The sequence below is a fragment of the Bubalus bubalis genome, chromosome 11 (assembly GCF_019923935.1).
Source record: "Bubalus bubalis isolate 160015118507 breed Murrah chromosome 11, NDDB_SH_1, whole genome shotgun sequence".
Taxonomy (NCBI): domain Eukaryota; kingdom Metazoa; phylum Chordata; class Mammalia; order Artiodactyla; family Bovidae; genus Bubalus; species Bubalus bubalis.
In genome coordinates, this window is record NC_059167.1 from 56,933,696 (window position 1) to 56,955,650 (window position 21,955).

The 21,955-nt window shown below is 38.7% G+C and overlaps 1 protein-coding gene across 18 annotated transcripts in view; it reads right to left on the reverse strand.

The window, feature by feature from the left end:
* HERC1 (HECT and RLD domain containing E3 ubiquitin protein ligase family member 1) overlaps positions 1-21,955 on the reverse strand; it is a 237,851-nt gene that overhangs the window by 43,089 nt on the left and 172,807 nt on the right. For 16 of the 18 annotated variants that reach the window (XM_044925089.2, XM_044925090.2, XM_044925098.2 and 13 more), the window contains 11 exons: positions 19,939-20,099; positions 13,949-14,065; positions 13,507-13,738; positions 12,316-12,440; positions 11,094-11,314; positions 9,899-10,167; positions 8,741-8,793; positions 7,851-8,051; positions 7,002-7,176; positions 1,113-1,383; positions 767-980 (listed from right to left, as the gene is read on the reverse strand). In XM_044925089.2, the coding sequence (XP_044781024.2) occupies positions 767-980; positions 1,113-1,383; positions 7,002-7,176; positions 7,851-8,051; positions 8,741-8,793; positions 9,899-10,167; positions 11,094-11,314; positions 12,316-12,440; positions 13,507-13,738; positions 13,949-14,065; positions 19,939-20,099 (2,039 nt within the window). The remainder of the gene's footprint in view (positions 1-766; positions 981-1,112; positions 1,384-7,001; positions 7,177-7,850; positions 8,052-8,740; positions 8,794-9,898; positions 10,168-11,093; positions 11,315-12,315; positions 12,441-13,506; positions 13,739-13,948; positions 14,066-19,938; positions 20,100-21,955) is intronic. The other 2 variants (XM_044925100.2, XM_044925092.2) reach the window with 1 other exon arrangement.

Consider the following 21,955-nt stretch of genomic DNA (forward strand, 5'->3'; position numbering starts at 1 on the left):
TGCTGAGTTTTCCAAATTTGCTGGCATATTAAGTGCAACACTTTCACAGCATCATCTCTTAGGATTTGAAATAGCTCAACTGGAATTCCATCACCTCCATAGCTTTGTCATAGTGGTGCTTCCTAAGGCCCATTTGACTTCGAATTCCAGGATGTCTGGCTCTAGGTGAGTGATCACACCATCAAGGTTATCTGCGTCATGAAGACCTTTTTTGTATAGTTCTTCTGTGTATTCTTTCCACCTCTTCGTAGTATCTTCTGTTTCTGACAGGTCCATACCACTTCTGTCTTTTATTGTTCCCATCTTTGCGTGAAATGTTCCCTTGGTATCTCTAATTTTCTTGAAGAGATCGCTAGTCTTTCCAATTCTATTGTTTTCCTCTATTTCTTTGCATTGATTACTGAGGAAGGCTTTCTTATCTCTCCTTGCTATTCGTTGGAACTCTGCATTCAGATGGGTATATCTTTCCTTTTCTCCTTTGCCTTTTGCTTCTCTTCTTTTCTCAGCTATTTGTAAGGCCTTCTCAGACAACCATTTTGCTTTTTTGCATTTCTTTTTCTTGGGGATGGCTTTGATCACTGTCTCCTGTACAATGTCACAAACCTCCAACCACAGTTCTTCAGGCACTCTTTTCTATCAGATCTAATTCCTGAATCTGTCACTTCTATCGTATATGTTGTTATCTAATTCATCACATATAACAATGAAGAAACATTTTTAAAAACATTGATTAAAAGACTGTATATTTAAATGATATGAAACTTACCTTTCTTTTCAACTTCTGACTTATCATAATTAGGTCTCAGTTTGGCCCCTTTGTCTGCTAGTAATGCCACAAGGGCCTGAGTTACAACAAAATTTGGGGAGGTTACAAGCTTATTCTCTTCAGCAATTCCTCGGAGAAAGCTAGGTAGAAACTTTCGCTGAATTGGATCGTCAACTGTGGTTAGATTTACACCTGTGGCAGCAGAAATCAAGTTCTGAAGAGGCAATCAGAACAAATACATTTAATTTTTAATTTTGGAAAATAAGCTTTTTACTTCACAAGTTTCTTTAAGAATTGGTTGGAAAAAGCTATACAATAAGAAAAACACTGAAAACTACTACCCTACCTGTGTACATAACTGCACCAGGAGCTTTGCAGCACTAGGAGTGTTTGATGCTAGACATCCCACTGCTGTGCTCAGATAGGCCAGGCAGGAAATGGGCTTGTTGGCCTTGCTGTGCCCCCCTCGTGAGCGTTCTGAAGCACTTGCCACGGCAGAAGGACTGGTGGAGAGGCCCGCTCTCCCTGCTGCAGCCAAGCACATGAGTCGAACCAAAGTCCGGATATCGGTAAGCCCCAGAGATTCGAGACCAGCAGCCAGGCTACAACTGGAACCACTGCCAGAAAAAGAACACACTTTAGATACATAAAGAAAATAGACTTAAGTGGAGCCCCACATACAATCCATAGCACCAACAACCAAAATAAAAGGCAAGGTGCACCATCCTAGTCATACATGTCCTACTGTATGTATGTATGTATGTAAGTATGTAACAGATGCCCCAAAATAAAAACCTAAAAACTGTTATTGAAACTTTTGTTTTAATAAATATCGACATACACTTGAAGTATATCTGAATTATCAAAGTATAATTTAGAGGAATGTTCATAAACCATGAATTTTCACAAACTGAACAAACCTATGTAACCACCTTCCAGATCAAGAAACAGAGCACTACCAACACCCCAGAAGACGACTTGGGCCCTTCTCAACGTCCAGGCCCTCAAAAATAACTACTATTCTGATGGTTAAGGCCATAAATCAGTTTTGCTTGTTTTTGAACTTCATACAGATAGGATAATAAAGTGTGTATTCTCTTATGTCTGGCTTCTTTTATTCAATATTATGCTTGTAAGATTCATCCATGGCTGTTGCAGTATTTTTTTTTTATTTTATTTTTAAACTTTACATAATTGTATTAGTTTTGCCAAACATCAAAATGAATCCACCACAGGTATACATGTGCTGTTGCAGTATTAGCAGCAGTTATTAATTTTCACCCACAGCAGATGTGGGTTCAGTTCCAGTCCATGACAATAAAATGAATACTGCAATTAAGAAGGCCAAATTTTTTTGGTTTTCCAGTGCATATAAAAGTCATGCTTACATTATACTTTAGTCTGTTAAGGGTGCAACAGCATTATGCCTAGAAGAACAATGTATTAATACATCAGATCAGATCAGATCAGTCGCTCAGTCGTGTCTGACTCTTTGCGACCCATGAATCGCAGCACGCCAGGCCTCCCTATCCATCACCAACTCCCGGAGTTCACTCAGACTCACGTCCATCGAGTCAGTGATGCCATCCAGCCATCTCATCCTCTGTCATCCCCTTCTCCTCCTGCCCCCAATCCCTCCCAGCATCAGTCTTTTCCAGTGAGTCAACTCTTCGCATGAGGTGGCCAAAGTACTGCAGTTTCAGCTTTAGCATCATTCCTTCCAAAGAACCCAGGGCTGATCTCCTTCAGAATGGACTGGTTTGATCTCCTTGCAGTCCAAGGGACTCTCAAGAGTCTTCTCCAACACCACAGTTCAAAAGCATCAATTCTTCGGCGCTCAGCCTTCTTCACAGTCCAACTCTCACATCCATACATGACCACAGGAAAAACCATAGCCTTGACTAGACGAACCTTTGTTGGCAAAGCAATGTCTCTGCTTTTGAATGTGCTATCTAGGTTGGTCATAACTTTCCTTCCAAGGAGTAAGCGTCTTTTAATTTCATGGCTGCAGTCACCATCTGCAGTGATTTTGGAGCCCAGAAAAATAAAGTCTGACACTGTTTCCACTGTTTCCCCATCTATTTCCCATGAAGTGGTGGGACCGGATGCCATACACAGCTCAATTTAAAAATACTTTAATGCTAAAAAATGTTAATCATCTAAGCCTTCAGTAATCTTTTTGGAACAGTAACATCAAAGATGTGATCAGTGGATCACGGGTCACCATAACAAATATGATAATAATGAAAAAGCTTGAAACAGTCCAAGAATTACCAAAATGTGACACAAAGACATGAAATGAGCAAATGTTATTGGAAAAATGGTGCCAACAGACTTGTTCAACTCAGGGCTGCCACAAACCTTCAATTTGTTAAAAAAAAAAAAATACTAATATCTGTAAAGCACAATAGAGTGCAAGAGAAAAAGATATGGCTGCCTATATAAATGAAATTTACCACGATTCATTTCTCTATACAGATGAGAGCATGGGGCTATTATGAACGGCACTGCCGTTCTTTCCGATGAAAGAATGAATGCTCTTTCCGACACCTTTGGGTACACATATGTAAGCATGTCTGTTGGATATATACCCAGAAGTGTTTTCCTGGGTCATAAGTACATTAATACTCACGTTTAGTTGGTACTATCTATGAGTTTTCCAAAGTAACTATCCTAATTTATTTTTGCACTAGCAGTGTATGAGAGGTCTAGATGTTTCACATCCTCATGATCACTTTTCTCCCCTCAGTCTTTTAAATTTTAGCCATTTTGATGGGTGTATAGTCGTATCCTACTTTCATTTCTCTGAAGAGTAATGGGGCTGAACATTTTCTGTTCATGTTTACTGACCATTTCAAGATCTTTTATATTATTTTGTATTGTGTCCATTTTTCTTTTTCTGTCTTTCTCTTATTGGATTTTAAGAATACTTTATATATTTTGTTGGTTATATGCATTGCTAAGATCATCTCCCATTCCATGGCTTTTTTTTTCTTTCTGACTTTTTACTTCCTATATGACTTTTGCTGAACCAAAGTTCTTTTTTAATGTACTCCAATTTATCAATGTTTTTCTTTAAAGTGAATGCCTTTTGTGAGTTGCTTAAGAAATTTCTGCTTGTTCCAAGATCAAGAGTAAAATCTTCCTTATCTTACAGAAATGTTACTGATTTATGTTTTACATTTAGACCAAAAGATCAGTCGCTCAGTTGTGTCCGACTCTTTGCAACCCCATGAATCGCAGCACGCCAGGCCTCCCTATCCATCACCAACTCCCGGAGTTCACTCAGACTCACGTCCATCGAGTCAGTGATGCCATCCAGCCATCTCATCCTCTGTCATCCCCTTCTCCTCCTGCCCCCAATCCCTCCCAGCATCAGAGTCTTTTCCAATGAGTCAACTCTTCGCATGAGGTGGCCAAAGTACTGGAGTTTCAGCTTTAGCATCATTCCTTCCAAAGAAATCCCAGGGCTGATCTCCTTCAGAATGGACTGGTTGGATCTCCTTGCAGTCCAAGGGACTCTCAAGAGTCTTCTCCAACACCACAGTTCAAAAGCATCAACTCTTCGGTGCTTAGCTTTCTTCACAGTCCAACTCTCACATCCATACATGACCACAGGAAAAACCATAGCCTTGACTAGACAGACCTTTGTTGGCAAAGTAATGTCTCTGCTTTTGAACATGCTATCTAGGTTGGTCATAACTTTCCTTCCAAGGAGTAAGCGTCTTTTAATTTCATGGCTGCAGTCACCATCTGCAGTGATTTTGGAGCCCAGAAAAATAAAGTCTGACACTGTTTCCACTGTTTCCCCATCTATTTCCCATGAAGTGATGGGACCGGATGCCATGATTTTCGTTTTCTGAATGTTGAGCTTTAAGCCAACTTTTTCACTCTCCACTTTCACTTTCATCAAGAGGCTCTTGAGTTCCTCTTCACTTTCTGCCCTAAGGGTGGTGTCATCTGCATATCTGAGGTTATTGATATTTCTTGTCTTGAGAACCCCATGAACAGTATGAAAAGGCAAAATGATAGGATACTGAAAGAGGAACTCCCCAGGTCAGTAGGTGCCCAATATGCTACTGGATATCAGTGGAGAAATAACTCCAGAAAGAATGAAGGGATGGAGCCAAAGCAAAAACAATACCCAGCTGTGGATGTGACTGGTGATAGAAGTAAGGTCCGATGCTGTAAAGAGCAATATTGCATAGGAACCTGGAATGTCAGGTCTATGAATCAAGGCAAATTGGAAGTGGTCAAACAAGAGATGGCAAGAGTTAATGTCGACATTCTAGGAATCAGCGAACTGAAATGGACTGGAATGGGTGAATTTAACTCAGATGACCATTATATCTACTACTGTGGGCAGGAATCCCTCAGAAGAAATGGAGTAGCCATCATGGTCAAAGTGAGTCTGAAATGCAGTACTTGGATGCAATCTCAAAAACAACAGAATGATCTCTGTTCGTTTCCAAGGCAAACCATTCAATATCACAGTAATCCAAGTCTTCGCCCCAACCAGTAACGCTGAAGAAGCTGAACGGTTCTATGAAGACCTACAAGACCTTTTAGAACTAACACCCAAAAAAGATGTCCTTTTCATTATAGGGGACTGGAATGCAAAAGTAGGAAGTCGAGAAACACCTGGAGTAACAGGCAAATTTGGCCTTGGAATACGGAATAAAGCAGGGCAAAGACTAATAGAGTTTTGCCAAGAAAATGCACTGGTCATAACAAACACCCTCTTCCAACAACACCGAAATCAGACTGATTATATTCTTTGCAGCCAAAGATGGAGAAGCTCTATACAGTCAGCAAAAACAAGACCAGGAGCTGACTGTGGCTCAGACCATGAACTCCTTATTGCCAAATTCAGACTTAAATTGAATAAAGTAGGGAAAACCACTAGACCATTCAGGTATGACCTAAATCAAATCCCTTATGATTATACAGTGGAAGTGAGGAATAGATTTAAGGGACTAGATCTGATAGATAAGAGTGCCTGATGAACTATGGAATGAGGTTCGTGACACTGTACAGGAGACAGGGATCAAGACCATTCCCATGGAAAAGAAATGCAAAAAAGCAAAATGGCTGTCTGGGGAGGCCTTACAAATAGCTGTGAAAAGAAGAGAAGCGAAAAGCAAAGGAGAAAAGGAAAGAGATAAACATCTGAATGCAGAGTTCCAAAGAATAGCAAGAAGAGATAAGAAAGCCTTCTTCAGCGATCAATGCAAAGAAATAGAGAAAAACAACAGAATGGGAAAGACTAGAGATCTCTTCAAGAAAATCAGAGATACCAAAGGAACATTTCATGCAAAGATGGGCTCGATAAAGGACAGAAATGGTATGGACCTAACAGAAGCAGAAGATATTAAGAAGAGATGGCAAGAATACACAGAAGAACTGTACAAAAAAGATCTTCACGACCCAGATAATCACGATGGTGTGATCACTTGAAAATACTGGCTTTTATACAGTTTGAGGTTGGAGCCAAGACTCATTTTTTTGCTGAAGTGAATAAACTATGACCTAGCCCAAGTTACTGAAAAGATTATCCTTTCCTCATTGCTCTGCAATGTAAGCACTGTCATAAATTAAATTATAAATCAAATGTTCATCTACATGTATGAGTCAGTTTCTGAAGTTCGTTTTCCATAGACCAAACTGTCTATATTCTTGAGCCAACATCATATAGTCTCATCTAAATTTTCAGTTTCTTTCAGGGTCCTTCGGTCTTCACTGATTTACTGTTAAATATCCCTACTTAATCATTTCTTAAATGGATGTCTTTTAAGTATTCTTGGTTCTCTTCCGTTTTTTAACATTACACTCCACAGTATGAACAGAGCAGGGGCCTCCACAATACACAGGCTGACTTAGCTATACAGTTGGTAAACTCTGCAGAAAAATTCACTCAACCTTCTAGTTTTACCCTACACCAAATGGATCAATGGTCTTAGTTTCCCATTTCAGATAATCAAATGCTCGCAGTTTACTCAGTTCTTATAACGGCAATATTTTCTGCCTAAAAAGACCCAAACGTTAATTGAACAACTGACTGACTGACTGACTGAATGAATAATAATGATGACTATTGTCTAATTTCTTTCATTCAACAGTAGTTATTCAAGTTTCTCAAACTTCTATTTCTTCTTCCCAAACAATACCAGACTCCTTCCTGTCCAATATGTACAAGAAGCTAACTTAGCATTTTTTGACACAAAATAACACTTACCTGACTGAGAGAAGAGACAGAGCTCTCATGACCATGGTTCTGGCCAGAAGAACCTGAGCAGCAGCCGTCACTCTCCTTAAAGCAACCACTCGGTCATGAGGATTTGCTAAGGCAGCTGCCTGTTCACCCAATGTTATTCTCCCAGAGGAACTCTTTTCTACAGAGCCATGGCAACCTGAAAAACGTAAGATTTTGCTCAGTTTTCAAGAAGGTAAGGAAAAAAATAGCCAAACTACTGAAAAATTTTCCTAGGTAGCTAGGTTCTAGGCTACTAGGAAATAAAGCAAATCAGTGTATTTTGCTCATCCATAAAACTGTTATATAGAAGATGGTTTGAGAGAAACAGATATTTCTAAGTCAGTAATTTATTATAGGAAAAATATGATTCTTAAATTTTTTGGTTTTATTTTTGCTCATGTATCACTTCCACTGATATTAACACATAGAAAAAATACAGTTTTAAAAATATGCTTTGAGTACATATTCACCCAAATTAAAAAATACTATAAAATAGTTTTCGTTTCCAGGTTTCTCTTAACACAAAGTTAAAAAAAAAAAACTTTGCATTTTATAAATTCTTTTTATCACTTGAATATTTTATAAAAACAAAAGAATCAGAAGTTAATATTACACTATACCTTCAAAACATTAGAATAATAAGGCAGAGGTTAATAATAATGAGTTCAATATTTTCTATCCCATCAACTGTCTTCAGCTGGCTAAAGATAGTTGATGGGATAGAAAATATTGAACTCATTATTATTAACCTCTGCCTTATTATTTACTTTTCTAAGAAGCAAATTAATACAGACTCTATAAGATCCATGCCAATCAGCATTCCAAGTTTACCTATTTGCATCAGAGTCTCTTCCATACTGTTGGTTGCTGTTACCATTGCTACTGATGCTCCTAATGGATCACTGTCAGGGAACTGAACTGGTTCTGGTACAATGCGGCGGTCGTTTAAACCAAGAGGGCCAGCAAGTAATTCAAACTCTTCTTCACCTGTTAGCTTTTCATCTTCATCAACATCCAACATGTCCCAGTCTTCTGGAATTTATAAAGAAAGAAATGGATGGTATGTAAATATAAACACGACACAACCCTGCTGGCAATGGTTATTGTGAAATAGGTCTAAGATGCAGATGGACTGAAAGCCTAGTCAGTGCCTACAAAATAAAATATAGCACCATCTCCTGGTGATCCAACTAAACTGCACTCTGGAGGAACAGTGGGACTAAGGGAAAGAGAGTGACAGCAAATCCATTTAAACCAATAGCACATGCTACAGTTGGTAATGGAGGTTTCAACTAATAAAAAATATTGTTATGGGGCCAACAAAGAGTAACTGACCCTGTCCACGATCATTAGGAAATGAGTTATTCCAAATCAATGAATGCTCCAGATAAACTGATGCTCACTTCTTTAGTTTTTACTTCCCACAATTAGGATGAAAATTCAAAATGTATTAATACTTCATACTTAACCTACTTTGAAAAAATATACATGCCACACAGAAATTAACATCCTGTGGGAAAATATTAGAACCCAGGTCTTTTTCCCTTGACTTTTAAAACTAGGGCTATTGCTATCATACTATCTTGAACTTTTGGGGGGAAATTTAAGTTAACATGTACGTAAATACAGAGAAACATACGAAGGTTAAGTTTTAGTAACATGTTAAGTAGAAGGTATATACAAAAATACATGTGAAATAAAGAGGTTCTCAAAACAACTACCTTCATACACACTGTCCTGCTTGCCAATAAGATCTGGAGCTTGTCCTTTGTACCTGCACCAAACACAAAGAACACTGTGTTTTCATATAAAACAATTATTACTCCAAAGCGCAAATTATGTCATTAGGACATTTTAAAAGGTCATTAATAAAGCAACACAAAATAAAAAAGTATGTGTCATGTTATGGAAAGTGAAAGTGTTAGTTGCTCAATCATGTCCGACTCTTTGCAACCTCATAGACTGTAGCCCGCCAGGCTCCTCTGTCCATGGGATTCTCCAGGCAAGAATACTGGAGTGGGTTGCCATTTCCTCCTCCAGGGGATCTTCCCAACTGAGTGATTGAAACTGGGTCTCCTGTGTCTCCTGCATTGGCAGGTGGGTTCTTTACCACTAGGCGCCACCTGGGAAGTCCCTTCATGTTATGGGCTAATGTAATAAAAACCAATGGTATGTAGGTGTTTACAAAATCAGTGACTATTTTATCAAATAACTGTGGAGGTTTCTGAATGACCAACATAAATCTTTTTTCCCCCCAATTTATTTATTAATGAGCAAAAACCTTACTCATTAGCTATTAATTGCTATTTAGGAATATAAAGAAGTAATATTTTCATGGAAGCTCATTTAATCTAAATAGTCTATTTTTTTAATCAAGAAAAAAGATCTTAATCAAGATGTCAAAAATATGGTGAAAAAAAAAAAACAAAGGAAAAAGAGGAACATAAGCCTCCTGAAGGTTAAAGCAAAGGTCCCACTCACAATTTGTTAACAAATTTAAGATTAATATAGTCAAACTCCAGTGAAGGACCTGAGACCATACCACTGTTCCCAGACTATAGACTGCCACCTCTGGCAGGAACTTGAATTCTTCCACTTCCCTCATCCCTGTATCTAAATTCAGCAATCACAGGACTTTATAAAGGAAAAAAGTAAAGTGAAATTGAAGTCGCTCAGTCGTGTCCGACTCTGTGCAACCCCGTGGACTGTAGCCCACCAGGCTCCTCCATCCATGGGATTCTCCAGACAAGAGTACTGGAGTGGTTTGCCATTTCAGGTAATTCTTCACATGAAGAAAACTACAATCCCCATGTCTTAATGAGAGATACTTTTATATACTTCAGTCAGAACGTCTGGATATCTACACAACTTCAAGGTACCTTTCAGAACTTGTTGCCTTGGATTTGGTCTTCAGGGCTAAGTACTTTTCCCTGCAGCTGCCACACAGCAGGTAGTATGGATTTCCACTCCCACATTCACCACCGAACCAGCCATCCACATAGGAGCCGTTGCTGCGATAGCCCTGGCGGTTTGCACTCCGCCCGCAGCCTGGGTGATTTCTCTTCATGTGCTGATTGAAGTTGACGACACTGCATTCACACAGCTCACACACCACCACTTCTTCCCTGTCTTCAGACTCACAAACATGCTGCACAAAATGATTTCATATCACATGATTAGTCCAATTAACACATAATTAAGAAGAGGTAAGTAGATCATTTATACTAAACTACTTGTTTACATATGCTGGAATATTTGCAAGATGTTCATCAAAGCTATAACAAATCAAAATTCAGATCACATGGTCTGAAGGTGTTCTTTGCCCCTTCCTCACACTAAGTGACAATAAAAGTAACTAACTATACTACTGAGAAAAAAATTATTAATACAAACAATCTGCCTCATCTCAATGATTTAAAATCCCTCCAATGAAAACTTTTATCTGATCATAACATGCATATCTATTTTCCGAATCTCTAAGAAGTCATTTAGATTAATTTATCTTATTAACTTGATATATGATCTTCCCTATAAAACTTACACTTGTGAACTTCTCAGTTTCCCTGCTACAAAAAGTGTAATGCTAAACAATATAAACATACAAACCCACCATGTACCCTGCCCTTTGATGGACGTATTTACAAGATCTAGGTGGCACTGGCTCCTAGAATGAGGCATTACAGTGATTAAATAGAACCTATGAAGGAGAAGAGCATGCATTCAACAGCAAGATAAGCACAGCAGCCATGTTAAATACCCAGCAGAGTTGATTGGGACCTGATGCTTATTTTGTAATCTATCTTTGATATTAGAATCAAATGATCACAATATGGCTCTATTCATCTAGTCTGGGGAGAGAAGCAATAAAATCGCACAGAGAAAGCAACAAGAGAGACTTTTTCTTATTAGTTTGTAGGTATCAAAGTAACCTCAAGTGTTAGAGCCCCAAACTTTAGGATGAGATGTCAGACTTTACAGAGTGTTACAACTCTAGGCAAGGCTGTTATTAGTAAGCTGTATGAACAGGAGGGCAGGAAAATAAGTCAGAGCAGCCCCCGCTGCAGTCACACACACCCAGGTAGGCCAATCCAGTACCTCTGGGATCCACATTCCCAGAATATCATTGTCACTGGTCAGGTCTTGTCCAAACATAGCTTCCATCGCTTCATCATCAAGATCAATTTCCAATTCCTCATCTAAATTAAAGTCATACAACGCCCCTGGGTCTTGTTGCAAAGATATTCCTTCTCTCCGACTTTGATTCCTGTGGGCCTGCACAGAGCGGTATAACCCCGCTCAGAACAAAACAAGAAAGGCATTTTATTTGCATGTATAAAATAATTCTGAATATTTCGCCAGTTCTTAACTGCCGTACAATGCAGGTAAGAGCCTATCTCAGCTGACTTACTGGACTCCAGATCATAAACATAAAACTTTACCTATCATATGTGCTTCTTCTTCTGTGAAATGGGGATAATAGCATTCATACCTTGCACAGTTGCTGATAGGTTTAAATAAGATAGTCCGTGTAAAATATTTCATAAAGTTTGTTATACAGAAGAACACTCAGTAAATGTGGGCTGTCATTATCCTTTCAGTTTTTTAAAATCAGTCCCTTTCACTATATATTAAATATACATCCTATATGTTCTATGACAGTCTCAATGACTGTTCCTATAAACTACTGAATCATTATTTATGTTTTAAGAATTCAAGGATTAAACTCTGCTTTGACAAAAAGCATATTCTAGATTTCAGTTTGGAAAATATATTCCCTATAACTTACATTTCATATGCCAATAACATAATCCTCAAAATATTTACTAATGTAACGAAAAAATACATTTTTGCTTATCCAGGGCCTTACCTAGGAGTAAAGCCCTGAAGTCCACACAGTACATCAGAAAAACCAGTGCCTACTTGGCACAGAACTCTTTCTAGTTCCTTCTCACCTGTGATATCTTAAACATGTATCTTCACTTCTTAAATTATGTTTCTTGAGGGCAGAGAGAGCATTTATGAAATTTCTCAATATCTACAAGTGACTACTATAGCCTTCTGCATCCAGAGGGAATTTAAAAACAAATTTATGAATGTATGCTGTGATTTAAATTAAATAAAATTATATAAATGCATAGAAAGTAATATGCAAATAGTTGCTCTTTGAATGTGGAGGTACTGAATATTTAATATTATTAATCTACATCTTCTTTAATGTTGCTTATACATTGACTTTAAAATATAAACAAACTATATAATACTTTCATCAAGAGAAGGATGTGAAACATATACTTACCTGCTCTTGCTAGCAATGTTCGAGCAGCTAAATCAAACTTGTGCCTTCTTGTTACTGCTGAGCGACCCCTAGCCGGCGGTCCACTTCCAGAAGCTGCATTCTCTGCATGATCCAGATTATCAGCACTAAAAGTGCAAGTTTGAAAGCAATGCACATTTTAAAAAATCATCATGAACAGAAAACACAGGTACTAACTTGCTTGCAGTACATTTTCCTCCAAGTATTATCAAGAACAATATGTTTATGATAAAATTTTGAAATAAATCTTTTGTGCTTGGCAAAGTTCCTAAGTTATAAATGTCATATTGCTCTGAGCAGTAATGTTATCTGATTCTGAAATATACCAACCATGAAATTATGCTTAATACAAGTTTAAATTCAAATGAGGTCAATAGCCTTAACTAAATCTTAAATGATTATATACTGAAAATCTGAAATGACTGGAAATCCTTGCCTTGGAACAACAAATATTTCAAAATAAGTTATGGAAATATTCACTGAGCTTGCCAGAAAAAGCCTGAAGATTAATATAAGATACAAGCCCCAATATGACTTCATGAACTAAAATGAAATGAAGATTTAAAGTCATAAGAAGTGCTGAATGAGGAGCATTTTAGAAAGAATTACAGAATATTTTATTACATTTTTTTTAGTTGCATGATAATTGCTTTACAATGTTATGTTGGTTTCTACATTTCTTTTTAGGCTAGGCATTATTACAGAAGTTGTTTTGCAACTTTAAAAAAGGGTGCATTGCATTGGATATTAAAAACTAAAGGTGAGATGAAAATATAAACCTATATTAAGAGACACAAAGATTTCTACTGAATCCATTTCTATTGGATGCATTAAATCAATTAGATAAAAATGAACATTCTAGTTATTTAACATATAATAAAATTATTTTATCAACATGTTTATTTCAGAACATTTTAGTTTTTAGTTGTTCTTTTCAGCAACTTTATATTAAAATTATTTCCTTATTTTCATAAAAATATCATTCAAGTCAAAACCTGTCATGTCATTTTCACCCTTCACAAAAACATAAACTTATAACTGAAATGCCCATCTTTTCATATATCTCTACTTAACAACCTTATACATTGGAAGCACCTATGAAGGGACATAAGTGGGGCTCTTGAGGCACCATTTATAACACATGGAAAAGGAATATGGAAATTGGAATTTCACCTTTCACTAAAGCCTTCCTCCATTTCAGCAGCATCAGCTGACGGTATGTCTCCTGGTGATTGCAAATAACAGGGATCATTTGACTTCCCACCACTGCCTGCAACTGCTGCTCCGTGCCTTGAGTCTGCTGTGCTGCCTGACTGGGGCTCTTCCTCATCCTCATGCCCAGGGTGCTCTATCATCCACATGGCAAGGACGGTTATGTTCTGGGCATCAGCCTCGCCTCGAGCACCTGAACGGGTGGAAAAAAGGTCTAATATTGACTTTGGGCAAAATAATTATTCCTGCTATCAGTTTAAGAGTGCCTGCTATGATGCAACTGTAATTAAATCTTGTATTAAAAATTTTATCAAGCTTTATGGCCTCTTAAAAAACATATCACCCTTAATAAAGATCATGTTTCTCATATCTGCATATATTGATACTTAAAAAGTTACAGTACCTGTGGCTTCCATGGCTTTCGCAATCTGCCGGAGAGAGAACCCCATTTCTAACAAGGGTACTGCAATCGCTGGAGGAGGAGGAGAAGTTGAAAGTCTACTGCTTGGGTCTGACAAGGCTGAAACAAAAGAAACAGAGGTAAAGTCCTAAATATCACTATATAGCATGAGTAAAAAGTGTTCCTTTAGTGACCATAATTCCCAATTTTCTTAATACTGTCTAAATTTAATGAAATGTTAAAGAATTCACTAATTGAATGTGATTACAGTTTTTCTTAAAGATAAACCAGCTATTATGAAATAAACTTGCTGAAAACAATGGTTAATATTTTCTTTTTTAAAAGTTTCCTATTTACAAAAAGTTTTTAATTTTACAGAAATTTTACAGAACAGTACAAAAAATTCTTTTACCCTGAACTACTGGAGAATAAGTAAAAGACATAATGTTCCATCTTCCCTGAATATACTAATACATCACTCCTACAAATAATAACTTTCTCCTGCATAACCACAATGCAACTATCTAGTCAGGAAATTCACAATTATCATCTAATCCAGATTCTAGTTTCAAGGAAAGTCTTGATGTTTTTTACAGCAAAGGATCCAATCCAGGATAATCTTTACATTTAATTTTTCATGTCTCTTCAGCCTCCGATATTTAGAAGATTCCAGGCCAGTTACAGGGTAGAAAGTCCCTCAATCTGGTGTCTGCTATTTCCTCATGATTAGATTCAGGTTGTGCTTTTTGCAGGAGTATCACAGAACTGAAGTTGCCTTCTTACTGCATTCTATTAGATGGTCCATGATTTTATTTTGTCTCATTACTGATGATGGAACTTTGATTACTTGAGTTAAGCTGGTATCTGCCAGGTTTCTCCACTGTAAAATTAACTCTTTCTTTTCCTTTGTAATTAATAAGTATTTGTGGAGAAAAAACTATGAGACTATGTAAATATCTGATTCTTCATCAAAGTTTCACTCAGCATTTATGTTGGGGCTTCCCTGGTGGCTCAGACTGTAAAGACTCCACCTGCAATGCTAGAGACCCAGGTTTGTTCCCTGGGTCAGGAAGATCCCCTAGAGAAGGGATTGACTACCCACTCCAGTATTCTTGCCTGGAGGACAATGGACAGAGGAGCCTGGTGGGCCCAGTCCATGGGGTTGCAGAGTCAGACGAGACTGAGTGACTAACACTTCCACTTTCGTTTATGTTTCAGTTCAGTTCAGTTCAGTGGCTCATTCGTGTCTGGCTCTTTGCGACCCCATGAATCGCAGCACGCCAGGCCTCCCTGTCCATCACCAACTCCCAGAGTTCACTCAGACTCACGTCCATTGAGTCGGTGATGTCATCCAGCCATCTCATCCTCTGTGGTCCCCTTCTCCTCCTGACCCCAATCCCTCCCAGAATCAGGGTCTTTTCCAATGAGTCAACTCTTCGCATGAGGTGGCCAAAGTACTGGAGTTTCAGCTTTAGCATCAGTCCATCCAAAGAAATCCCAGGGCTGATCTCCTTCAGAATGGACTGGTTGGATCTCCATGCAGTCCAAGGGACTCTCAAGAGTCTTCTCCAACACCACAGTTCAAAAGCATTAGTTCTTCGGCACTCAGCTTTCTTCACAGTCCAACTCGTTTATGTTTACTGGCTGAATTAATTAACACTATGATAGCTGACAAATGATGGTATTTTAAAGTCCATCAGTGCTTTCAGATTCATCAGTTGGTACTCCACTCTAAAGCAAAGCTCCTCCTTTTTCATATGGTTATAGATTCTTATTGCATTCAAGAGTTATTATCTGTTATTGTAATTATTGTTTTTTATGTCTCAAATCTCCCAGATTTGGCCAGTGGATGCCCTTCCATTCTAATTTATATGTCCTTCAGGCCTGTGTCCATCATTCTCTGAGTATTTCACCACTTTGTGGCACAAGCCATTCTACACTCATCTCATACTCAGACCTGAAGTGCCACTTCTCTCAGAAGATCAAGGTTTCTTTTAATAGAGAATAGTATTTAGAAGATAGGATTTTGGCACTAGGCGTGTGTACTGCTATTGAAGCATCACTGCTCCAAGGCTCTCTCAGTGGACAGTTGCCAGCGGAGGCCCTCTTCAACCTACATGGCTCTGACACCTAGTGCCAGACTGTGAGGACACTTCCTCACCCCACCTGGACTCAAAAAGCTCTATGCCAGGCCACTCCACACACAGAAGTTTTCTTCACCCAAACCTGGCTCTGACAACCCACTCTGGGCTACCATGCCACACACCTCCCTTACCCTGCTGGCATGAATGCCTACCTAGATTGGCCTCACTTAATGGCTTTCGAATTGGATTAGTAAGGAAGAAGGGAAGGAGAGAAGACTATCATTCTTATTTTTGCTTAGAAAAAAAGTCATTACTGCTACAGTGGTGATAGCCCTGATGTATCTGTTGAAGTTCACCTTCTTGCCATGAAAGAGTAACAAAGGCTAGATTTACCCTTACCTTAAGCAATTAAAAAAAAAGACAAAAATTATCAAACAGTCTGCAGATGGATGATAGGCAGTGTGGGGCGGTAATCCTGAAAGAAGGGAATCAAATGAGGCAAGGTATAAAATTGCATTAGCTTATGGCCTGGAAAAAATTTCCAAACCTTCAGGTCAGGGAAGGCAAATTCAAGCTACACTTAGGGGTCTCTCTGAATGGTGGAGACAAAGTACAGATTCAAAGGTGGCTAGAATTAACAGGGTAGGATACCAGACACCAGGGTAGGATACTCTTTTCATCTGTATGAAAAGAAGAGAGACCTATACAGAGAACTCCAGAAATGTGCAGAGGGTCCTCGTCACCTCAAGCCTTCAGCTGATGCTAATACAACAACTATCCAAAGCCAGGGAAAGAGTCACCCAAGAAGCAGCAGGCAGAACAATCCTTAGAGCTCATATAAGGTTGGGAAGCATCTGTGTTACAACAAGCCAGAATGAAAAAAAACTTTGTAATAAGGCATAAAGCACTGGATAGAATACTAAACAAACTGAAGGTTGTCCTGGTCCCACCTAACAAAGCTTAAAAGGAAGTCTTGAAAGAATCCAGTTGTTTTCAAGTTACTTAACTGTATTCTAGAACAAAGTTAAAGTACAATTACAAAAGTACAGAATATCCAGCACTCAACTAGGTAAAATTCACAATGTCTGGTATCCAATAAAAAGTTACCAAACATGCAAAGAATCAAGAAAGTACAATTCAAAATGAAGAGATAAATTAGTTACTAGAAACAGACCTATAAATGAGAGAATTGATAAATTAAGTACAAGATATTAAAACAGATACCATAAATACAGTTGACTCTCATTTGTAGATTCCATATCTGCCAATAATTTACTCATTAAAATTGATTTATAACTCCAAAATCAATACTCATGGCACTTTCAGAGTCATTCACATGCACAGGATGACCAAAAGATTCAGTCTCCTGATGCATTTATTTCCAGCTAAGGTCAAACAAGGTGATGCTGTGTATTCTTGTTTCAGTTTTCAGACTATAACAAGTATCCTTTTCATGTCATTTAGTGTACTTTTTTTTTGCATGTTTTGTGCTTTTTGTTGGTGATTTCATTGTTTAAAATAGCCTCCAAGTGTAGCATTGAAATGCTGTCTGGTGTTCCTAAGTGCAAGAAGGCTACAATGTGCCTTACGGAGAAAATATATGTTAAGCTTCACAAAGGCATGAGTTAATAGTGCTCCTAGCCATGAGTTCAATGCTAATGAATCAATAATACATTATATTAAATATGGTGTCTTTAAATTGAAACACACATAAAATAAGATTTATTTTGATCAGTTGACAGAGTGTGATCAGAAGCTCGCAAAAAACTAGCCCTGTATTTTCACCAGGAATAGTGGTTCCATTTTTGCTAATTCTGTGTTCACAGAACATAACTGTTCTAATAATGAGAACTGTTATTCCATGTATTCCATAAGGCAGAGGAAAGACTGAGTATGTTAAACAGACATGGAAAAAAAAAAAATACACAAAAACTTCTAGAAAACTACAATATGAAGGGAAAAACACACGGAATTTCCCAAGACCTTTGGGTGCTTCCCTGGTGGCTCATATGGTAAAGAATCTGCCTGCAATGCAGGTGACCCTGGGTTCAATCCCTGGGTCAGAAAGATACCCTGGAGAAAGGAATGGCTACCCACTCCAGGATTCTTGCCTGAGAATACCATGGACAGAAGAGTCTGGTGGGCTACGGTCCACAGGGCTGCAAAAAGTCGACATGACTGAGCAACTAAAACTCAAAATTTCTCTATAAAAAAGGCATAATTCAATCTACAGCTTCAAAACAGAGAAGACAGCTCAGTTTGATGAGGAAGATTCCCTTTAATTAAAAGCACTGTTTTACCAGAAAGAGACTCAAAGACTTAGAAAATGACCTTACAGTTGCCAAGAGGAAGGGACAAGTTAGAAAGTTTGGGATGTCACGTACACACTGCTATATTTAAAATGGATAACTAAAAAAAAAAAAAAAAAAGGATAACTAACTTGGAGGACAAGATGGCAGAGGAGCAGGTGGACATGGAGTACATCTCTCTCCACAGATACATCAGGAATATACCTTTAGACATAGAAGAGCATGCAGAACACCAGCTGAAAACAGATGGGAGTACCTGACCAGCTGAAAAGAATATATAGAACCATGCAAAACTCAGTAGGTTGAAGGAACTAGGGGGGAAAACAGGAGTGTTAGTAGGACTGGACCTGCCCTCAGTGGGTTGGGAGACTGAAGCAGGGGTCCCATCCCCACATCGGGGCAATTGTCTGAGTCAGAGAAGAAACATCTAAGGCTGAGAGTGAAACAGCTCATCTGTGGCAGCCTAAATGGAATGAGAATCAGACAGTCCTTGCCGCAGCCATACATAACCACGACAGGGATGCAGGTCCCCTGGAAGGCGTGGAGGGTGGGAGCTGGAGTTTAGGGATTGTGGAGGAATGCCAGGGTGAGGGCTGCTATTGACTGCGGAGAGACGGATCGAGGGGAGGTGAGGGAGGAGATTGTGGTAGGAATTGCCTGTGGAGCAAAGCTGGGCAGCCATGGAAGCAAGGCGATACTGCTGAGTCACGTGTAGGGGATGGAGCCATCACCATAGTCTCTTTCCCCCTTCACGCCAGCATGGGCAGCTGAACAACAGAAAGCTTGGCCCATTAAACGCCTGATGCACTGAACTACAGAGTAGGACCCCACCCAGCATGCCCCTTTAAGTGCTTGACGTGCTGATCTACAGAGTAGGACCTCAGTCAGAAAGAGAAAGAGAAATATCATATTCTGATGCATATATATGGAATCTAGAAAAATGGTACTGAAGAATTTGTTCACAGGGCAGCAATGGAGAAACAGACATAGAGAATAGACTTATGGACATGGGGAGAAGGGAGGAGAGGGTGAGAAGTATGGCAAGAGTAACATGGAAACTTACATTACCATATGTAAAATAGAGAGCCAATGGGAATTTGCTGTGTGGCTCAGGAAACTCAAACAGGGGCTCTGTATCAACCTAGAGGGGTGGGAAGGCGAGGGAGATGGTGGGGGTGGGGGGGGGGGCTTCAAAAAGGGAGGGGATATATGTATACCTATGGCTGCTTCATGTTAACGTTTGCAGAAAACAACAAAATTCTGTAAAGCAATTATCCTTCAATAAAAAAATAAATTAAAAAAAAATAGGATAACCAACAAGGATCTACTGTATAGTACATGGAACTCTGCTCAATGCTATGTGGCAGCCTGGATGGGAGAGGGGTTTGGGGGAGAATGGATACATGTATATGTGTGGCTGAGTCCCTTCATTGTTCACCTGAAACTGTCACAACATTGTTAATCAGCTATACCCCAATACAAAACAAAAAGCTAAAAAACCACTGTTTTAGTGACGATAAAACACAATGCCCACATAATCAAGTCCCACCCACATGGAATGCCAAGGTCTGGGTGTCAAAGTGCATGACAGCACACGCACCTGTGCGGTTGGCTGGCCTTGCTGACTGGGAATCAGGAGAAGTTAAGCTCTGCCTTCTTCCTACTTCATCAGAAGGAGAGGTTGGTAATGATGATATTGGAGGAGTCTGTGCACGACGTGTGGGAAGCACAGTGGTAGTTGGGTAACTAGAGAACATTTGCCTTTAAGGAAACAATAATGGTTAGCATAGAAATCCAATTAGAAAATAATATATACATAACAATCTCCTTATAGAAATATGCAACCTGGAAAAACTACACAAGTTGGCTACAGTTTAACTGGGGAGAGGGAAGATAGACTCTGCAGTTTTAAAAATCATTATCTCATAGGATGCTTTTACTATAAAAGTAGTAATACCTTTTCATTTGTTCAAGCAAAATGAAAGTGACATGACAAGTAGGGAGAATACAGAAATCAGCAAAATAGATTTTAAAAAAATCTCTGCCTTCGTGGAGCTTTCCTTTAATTACAATACCAAGATGACAGGGGTATTTTGGTAGGCATATTGTAGTTAGACAATAAAGATAGATAACTTACAGTTACTTCAGATATATACATTTACTAGTAGCCATGAAAGTAGTCACATGGATTCAAAGTAATAGTTTATAGGTAAGTTATGGAAACAAAAGATAAGTGCCTAGTCACATAACACAAATGAGAAACAGTACTATGAATGTCAGGAGTGTAGAGGGGTAAAAGTACAGGAGAAGTAACCCCTCTCAGGCTAAGAAGGCAGACACTAGCTAAAGAATAAAGTCCAGGAAGATCCTCACTGACTGACTGCTCTTTAGATTTGCCGAACAGAACTACTGACAACTTTTTAAGCACCAAAAAAGCACTGTCAACCCAGTCAAGTAACTGTGATATGATGAGGGCAGTTGTTCTCTGATTTTTCTCATGTTAAATGATGGTGAGCCAGGCGAGACAACTGCAACTCTACTAACACAGTCCCAGCCAATATGAGGTAAATGCAGACTAAAACGAAAGAAGGAGCCACAGGCCTGGTGAACGCCTCTGGGGGCAAGGGAGCATTATTTTACCATGGAATTCCATGCCTATGGAGTTTCAGGGCAACAAAGAGTTACAGTGCTACTGATCCTCTGTTGATGCCTTGAATTCTGTAACTGCCAGAAGGATTAAAACACATATTAAAATATCCTATCACTCTTCTTTTCCTCCTTTCTCAAATAGAAGTAACTCCTGGAGCTGTGTTACTTAAGAGAGACTAAGAGATAGCCAATGTGTGGGGACTGGCCACTGATATAGCTACTAGGATTAGCACTCCTTCTGCCTAAAACGAGAATAATAATTCTTATTCTGTGAGCTGAAGCTCACTGCATCAGAATCATGGAGACTTAATTCAAACGCAAACTAGGCACCACACTGGACCTACTGAATGTGACTTGCTGGGAGATAGGGCCCCAGAGCTTTAGAAAGCTTCCCAGATGGCTCTTGAGTACAACAAAATTTTACCATCATTACAATAACAACCACTCTCCTACTCTCTTAAGATGTCAGTCTACACACTGGAAATAATGAGCTGTCAATTAAGGGAAGGGGAGAAAGAAATAAGAAAAAGGGAAAATAATCATTCTGCTGCCCTTAATTTCATTTAAGCCCTAGTTAAAAGAGGTCACAAAACAGTCTCTCTCCAAGAATTTTCACTTAAAGGTTTTCATTTGGAAAAGAAAAAGAAAAAAAAAAAAAAAAACAAAACACAAAGGTTTTCATTTTGTCTAAACCTCTGGCAAACTGAAGCAAAAAAGAAACAAACATTCTTTGGAATTTACAAGTCCACAAAATAGCATCATAAGACATGCTCTTTCATGTGAAGAGCAGATTTGGTTGATCTTTTCAGAAAGAATAAAAGTACACTTAAAGAATTATGCTTAAAAGGAAAATACCTGAGAAAAGAAAATTATTTTCCTGGAGTTAAGCTCTTTCTTGAGACTCTAATATTCAAAACACAGTATATACTTTTAAAGGAAAAAAATATTCAAAAGCCTAGCCAAAAAAA